Raw genomic sequence first — 7,034 nt, forward strand, 5'->3', positions numbered from 1 at the left:
CGTTGCAGTGCTGAAGCCAACTTTTATATTTCCTGTCTTTGCTTGTCTCGTTTTATCAGAGCAACATAAAAACTTCTTAGAAGGGGATGACGGTTCGGGTAACTCCTGCACCATCGGCTCAGAAATCTACCTGGACGTCAGTTATCTTCATTACCTCTACGACGCCCGACTCAGCATCAGCAGGTGCATGGAAGCCTGCCAGGTTTGGTCGGCCCCATACGACGGCGACGACCCTCCCCCTGAGAAATACCAGCCAGGCATCCTGGAGGAACCGTCGCTGAAGAGCCGACAAGCCCAGACGTCTCTGAAGAGAGTCCCTCAGCTGCTGGCGCCGCACCCTCCTCGACCCAGCCCGCCAGCTCTGCCTTCCGTCATCCAGCAGGAGCTGGAGTGGGACGACAGTTACGATGCGTGCCCCGTGCAGACAGCTGAGGCTCCTGCGGAGAGTAAACCTCCTAAACCAGCTCCTGCTGAGCCTCCGAGGCACATCCAGGAGATGAGGAGAACAGCCATCATGTTAGTTAAAGGTTCATACATTGAAGAAAATGAGTTCCAGGATGATGTCATGGTCTATGATCTCGTCGCAAAGAAAGACACCACACATGCCGAGCGCACAAAGTCCACACCCAACGGTTCCTCGTCAGACTCAGCAGAAGTTCCCCTGAGAAATGGGCTCAGTCTAACACTTGCAGCCTCTGAGAGTACTGACGATAGCAAAAACAGCTTGGAGACAAAAGTCAAAGGTCCGACAGACCGTAATGCAAATCTCCGTAAGAGCAGTGCTGAGCCAGGCGAGGATCTTTTAGCTCAGTACGAGGAGCTCCTTCGCACTCTGGACAAGGAAGCAGGTGTGAAACAGGTCAAGAGTGACGGAGAGTCAAACAAGCCCACCACAGCCTTGGAGGAGGGCGGGGATGATGAGGAGATGGACTTCACCTCCTTCTCTGCCGAAACACCAGACCACGAGAAACTGCATTCACCATTTGGGACAGTTAGTCGGCTTCGCAGTGGAAGCACGAATAAAAACCATTCAGTGCCTTTTACAGGTGAGTTGAGGGAAATCTTGGCTCTGTAAACATCTAATAACCCAGCGGAAATTATCTTTAAATTGCTCCCTCTTCCTGCAGGTCCATTTGTAAGTGTGCTGTTATCTCGTTTGGAGAATATGCTCTCAAACTCGCTTCACGTCAACCTGTTGCTGACGGGCATCCTGGCCCAGTTGGCTGCTTACCCTCAGGCTCTGCTTCGCTCGTTCCTCCTCAACACCAACTTGGTTTTCCAACCGAGTGTGCGCTCCCTTTACCAGGTAACAGGTTGAATCGTAATAATTTTGAATGTTTATTAAGAAATGCCAATACCATGTTGGAATACGCCTCAAGATGGTTTCTGACGAACAAGCTTTCCTTAAATATAAATAAATCAAATTATATTCTCTTTAGAAACAAAAACAAATTTTTCCCTGAGCAGGATTTAAAGCTCCAAATTTATAATATTGAAATCCAACAGGTTTCATGTGTCAAATTTCTTGGTGTACTAGTGGATGAAAGATTAACCTGGGGAAAACATATTGAGTATGTATGCAAAAAAAATATGAAATCCTATGGTATTATTAGAAGAGTTTCTTTCTTTGTTAATCAGTCATGTCTCATGATATTATATTATAGTCTAATTTATCCATACTTGACGTATTGCAACATTGTTTGGGGCGCTTCTTATTCTTCGTACCTTAACAAATTATTTTTAATTCAGAAAAAATTCTTGAGAATGATCTCATATTCTTCTCATCAAGCACCTTCTGCACCCTTATTTAGCAAATTTAAATTATTATCAATTTTTTCTATTAACAAGTTTCAAACATGCCTGTTTATGTTTAAGTTCATTTATTGCAAACAAGACATTCCAGGCACTTTTCATAATTTTTTTCTGTTATCATCAGATATTCATTCTTATTCAGTTAGAGGTGGGAAGAACTTTCATTTACCTCTTTGTCGTACCTGCAGTCACCAATCCTTTATCAAATTCCATGGCCCTCAACTCTGGAACTGTTTAGATAGATCTCTTAAATTAGCCTCATCCTTAAAAACGTTTAGGACCAGCTTGGTGGGGTATCTTTTATCTAGACAAAATTAACAGGCTATTCTTACGGAAATGAAATTGCCATTTCATTGATATTTTTGTTTGTGTACTTATTGTATTTTTCTTTGTTTATTTTACCTTTTCTTTTTTCCTTTCTATTCTTTTGCTATTGACTGATTTGTTTTTGGTGATTTGGTATTGAGGGGAGGATTTCTTATAAGCGCTTCTTTTCCTCTCCTGCACAAATTATTTGTCTTTATATGATAAAAAAAAAAAAAAATTATTGTACTATCACTGTGCAAAATAAATAAATAAATAAAAAATCGTGTTATACTGTATTACTTAAACAGCAACTGAAAGATGCAACTTTGAACAGAAATCTGAGATTCACATTTGAACGTCTCCCAGGTTCTAGCCACCGTGAAGAACCAGATAGAAGAGCTCGCTGCCAGGAGGAAGGACTTTCCAGAACGAATCACTGCTGCACAACACTGGTTATTGGCCAGGGAGGCTTCATCCACCACAGCAGGTGACCAGACTTCCACAACTAAGGATGTCTTTTCATAGCCAACATATGATTGAGATATGTTTTGATAAAAAAAAAAGAAACACTCAAATGAGAAGAAATCATGCACCTTTATTGTCAAACTTTGCCCACATCTGCAGTTTTCTTTGGCCTGAATAACAATTTAGACACAGTTAAAATTCGTACATTTGTCCCACTACCTACAGTTTAAAACGTGCTTAAATTCAAGGCAGAGAATATGACCTTTGGAGCACATCGTCCTCACATGATATTTGCTAGTCATAAATTCAAGAAGGAGCTCAGTATTTAGGCCTAAATGTGCTCTCGATCTGGAGCAGAAGCTGCAAACGTCAGCTGAGGCAGGTTATCGTTGCATAACACAAACAGCCAAAGGAAAATTAGACGTCAAATTTTTATGCTTTTCTGTTTAAAGCTAACATTATTTTTTTTTTAAATCACATCAAACTCCACCATAACATTTCTTGAGCTCCAGTTAACCTCTATGATAAGATAAACTGTAATATCATGTAAAAGTGAATCATGATGCACACAAATGAGAAAACCTGTGATCACAGAAGGAGAATTTCTTGTTCACTCAGCTGCATAAACACGACTATGAGAGGTCCTGTGGGCACCAGAACGTTCTATGTTGTGGACCAACAACCAATCGTTTATCTGCATCCGTGGATCCTTGGCGGAAAACAGTTACCAGAACAATTTTTAAAAATCAGTCATCGTGAAAGGAACAAAGGATATGTGATCAGTTAAAACACAGGTTTAGATGTGAATATGAGGTATCAAATGATCCACTGTTATTCAGAGCCACTGTTAACATTCTCAAAGTCAGTCTGCTTCCTTTGAGGAGGAATTTCTGCATGATTTCATTAATTCGTAACTCTTCGTAGCCCGAACGTGGCCTTCATTAGTCTGCAGCACTCACTCAAGCCCTGGAGCTTTGGCTAAGTTTTTGATTTTTGGAGCTGCGGAGCACCAGATCCAAAAACGCCGTCAGAAGAATGTTTGTGGAAAGATGAGAGAGAGAGATATTTTAAAGAGAATTTTTTATTTCGTTTTCTGGATCACTTTCTTTTTAGTGTGCGATCACGAAAATCAGATCAAATTATTAATTAATGGTGAAATCAGCTGCAGGACGGCTGCGTACCAAACCCAGCATGTCATCATATCTAAGTGTCACCTCTGGTCACCTATTTCTTATTTCCTATTTTCTCAGACAAAAACATCAGCACTGGTTCCAAGCATCACGAAGGGGGGAGGATCTTGCAAAGTTCACCACCACCAAAACCTAAAACCATCTCTGTGGATCAGACGGAAGTCTTCGCCACCGTCCTCTTCACCGAGTTCCTCAAAGAACTGGCTGCGATCATGCAGGAGCACTCCGTCTTATCTAGCATTCCCATGGAAGAGCAATAGTGTCCAAAAACTCCCCCTGCGATGAATCCGACCTGACTCTTTATACACTTTTATAGGTACTACTTTGTGAAGTGGTACCAGGATTTTTATATGACAGATTTTAAAAATATATAGATATATATATATTTATTTTTTCCGAGCAAAATAACCAACTTTAGATTTTTTTGTTTCCTTCTTTTTCAGCTTACTTCTATAAAGTGTAAAGTCAAAATCAAGTCCACACTTTGAGCTGAAAATATATTAAAGTAACCAGCCAGTTCCTTTAATCTGTCGAACCACCAGCTTCACTGACCAAAGACTTACAGAGGTGCTCTGCTTCCATGAAAAGCGTATTTTCCCCCATTTTTAAGTGAACATTCATCTTACCTCTGAGCTATCGAGGTTCTGCCCTTCACCTCCAACCCCGCGATGCTGCTCTATGTGGTTCCCAGGTGCCTGCTGTGTTGTGGGATTACAATGAATGGTCATTATTTTCCCCCCTTTTAATCAACTGGCAGCAAACAAAAAACAAACACACTTTCACTTTCTTCAAGTTTTTTTTATGTCTTTTAAATTCAAAAAGTGAACTTCTACAATATCTGTGTTGGTGGAGATTGTCTTAGTTGTTTTCCTGCTTATCGGTGATGGTACCTCAGGAGTCTTAATGCCCAGTTTGTTGGCTTGTTTTTCTCTTTAATGCACTAGTTTCTCACATTTATGGGCTCCAAATCTTCTCCATATCTGCACAGATTGACAAATCCCAACAGGTTAATCAATGCTGTATTAAATTTGCCTTACTTTGCTTTATAATGTACATATCGCAGAGAAAATGTTGTAAACAGAACACTATGCAAGCATACTTTGGGGTATAAGTAAGTTTAGTATATTTTGATACTGGGAAGGGGTATTTATACTGTTCTTAGTTTTGTTATTAGATTGTTTTTTTTCCCTAGTCATCACTTTCCTCTGGTTGAGGATTGTATAGGTTGATGTCCGAGTTTGAAATCTCACTGCGTTGATGGTTATGATTCTGCATATGTTGAAAACTATATTGTGTAAAAGGCCTTTCAGACAGGATGCGGTGGAAGTTTTGGCGCAGCACCGTAGAGAAGGGAACACCTGCACAAAAGCATCAGTTGCTAAGCAACTGAAAAGCTTTCCAGGAAGTGGGTGGGAGATATTACACAGTTTGTTTTTTATTTGAGTTGTGGAGATGCAGGCAGGCTGCGTTGTTCTGCTTGTTGCTAAAAATCACAAAAAAAATCCAACTCTAGCTTTAGATGCATCGATGAGGAGGAGTAGACCAGCTGCAGCAAAGAAGACGAAGATGTGTCGGTTGACGATGTCCTCGATTATAGACAAGAGTTGGGAGAGTTTTAGGCTCGTCCATGAGTTGCAGCTGTACACCGACTGTCCTCAGGTCAACGGTCCTTCAGGCTGAGTCAGGAGACGGTTTGGAGCTGCTTGGGCAGATGATCACTTCACAAGAACATTAAAAGCATTGGAGATTTCTGTTTGCACCACAGCTTTCTCTTCATGTTGCAGTATGTCTTCCTAATTGTACAGCTCAGGAAAAGGTTACATCACCAAACCCAGGTCGCCGTCATTGTCCAATCCTGCCGGGTTATAACCCAGGTGTTGCCACTGTGCGCCGCGTCCTTCCTGAAAGGCTCTCAGCAGTTACCGAGGTGATGTCAGTTTACCAAGATGACAGCAATGTGATGTTAATTTACGTCATTCATCTGGTTAAAGCACATGGTTGATGGAGTAAATGTTTTTATGAATTCATCAGGATATACATACTTGCAAGTTGGTGCCTTAAAACTTTGATTTGGTTTAAAATTTTGCCAGTCTTTTTTCCTCCTAAAAAAAAAAAACCCCAAAACATTAAAACAAATGTTTTAATGTTTTGGGTTTTTTTGCACTTGATGCTGACAGTTTTCGGGAAAGTCTGGTTTTTACAGAAAGCTGAAGTTGTCAAGGAACAAGAAAAGTTTGCATCTCTTCACAGTATCAAACAAAGAAGCAGTTTTATGCATCATGAAAAGTGGAAGTATATTCTATTCTATAAATGTTCTCAAGAAAATCTTGTAGTTTAATAACAAGTCCCTTATTTTAGAGCTAAATGTGTACATTTGTATTTTGGATCAATTTTCAGTGAGCTCAGTTGTGTAAAATCAGTAACGATATTATGAAAATGAGCTTTGACAAATGTATTTCTCACATTTTTAGCCTCATCAGCTATACTGAGTACATCAATGTCGTCATCTAAGTTAGGCAGATGAAGTCATTTTTGTTTGAATCTTACAATCTTACACATGTACTTAATTCTCTTCGGGCCGTGAATTATGGATCAGGATCTCTTTGTGTGCTATCTTGTTTTTAACAGGGCTTAGAAATATATATTTGTAACAGTCAAAGCCATTTTCAGAAATGTTGAATGTCTGTTTCTCAGTAGTTGAAGAATGTTACAGAGCACTTTAATTGGCCTTTTTCATACCACAGTGCCACTCGGAGTGTGTCGACACGTCCAGTTCAGGGCCACGGTCTCTGTTGCAGGAATGCAGTCGGTACGAGCAAGATTGTTGACCAGTTTGTGTCTCAGTAGATCCGGAGTCCAAAGATGAATTCTGCCTGTTTTTTGTTTCAAGGTTTCACTCGGTTGCTGTTTGTTTTCAACTTTAAAAATGCAAAAGGTATGCCTCTTTTAATAAAGGAAGAGCTGAAACTGGATTTACTGAGTCGACCTTCCCCCTTCTTTTCACTTTTCAATGGGCTTTAAAAGTTTCTTTCTTTTGATTTACAGGATTCGTCACCTGAGGTTGTTTGCAGCTGTTTCATTAACACCATTAAGTGGGGTTTTTTTTTTTTAACCCAGAGATAAATGTCTTTTTGATAAGGAAAGAGCATCCCTTTAGGATTGTTTTTGAAAAGAGGTAATTTAATGTGTGGAAAATCCGCAATAAACTTTAAGTCGGTGTGCGATAAATCCCAGAAAATATGTATATGGGTCAAAACAAAT

The 7,034-nt window shown here is 40.1% G+C and overlaps 1 protein-coding gene across 2 annotated transcripts in view; it reads left to right on the plus strand.

The window, feature by feature from the left end:
* The window catches only part of fhip1aa (FHF complex subunit HOOK interacting protein 1Aa), a 38,851-nt gene extending 32,106 nt beyond the window's left edge, over positions 1–6,745 (plus strand). For both annotated transcript variants that reach the window (XM_061718572.1, XM_061718579.1), the window contains 4 exons: positions 60–1,046; positions 1,128–1,306; positions 2,485–2,605; positions 3,834–6,745. In XM_061718572.1, the coding sequence (XP_061574556.1) occupies positions 60–1,046; positions 1,128–1,306; positions 2,485–2,605; positions 3,834–4,033 (1,487 nt within the window). In that variant the 3' untranslated portion in view covers positions 4,034–6,745. The remainder of the gene's footprint in view (positions 1–59; positions 1,047–1,127; positions 1,307–2,484; positions 2,606–3,833) is intronic.
* Positions 6,746–7,034: the final 289 nt, after the last annotated feature.

Source organism: Cololabis saira, chromosome 1 (genome assembly GCF_033807715.1).
Source record: "Cololabis saira isolate AMF1-May2022 chromosome 1, fColSai1.1, whole genome shotgun sequence".
In the NCBI taxonomy this organism is placed as follows: domain Eukaryota; kingdom Metazoa; phylum Chordata; class Actinopteri; order Beloniformes; family Belonidae; genus Cololabis; species Cololabis saira.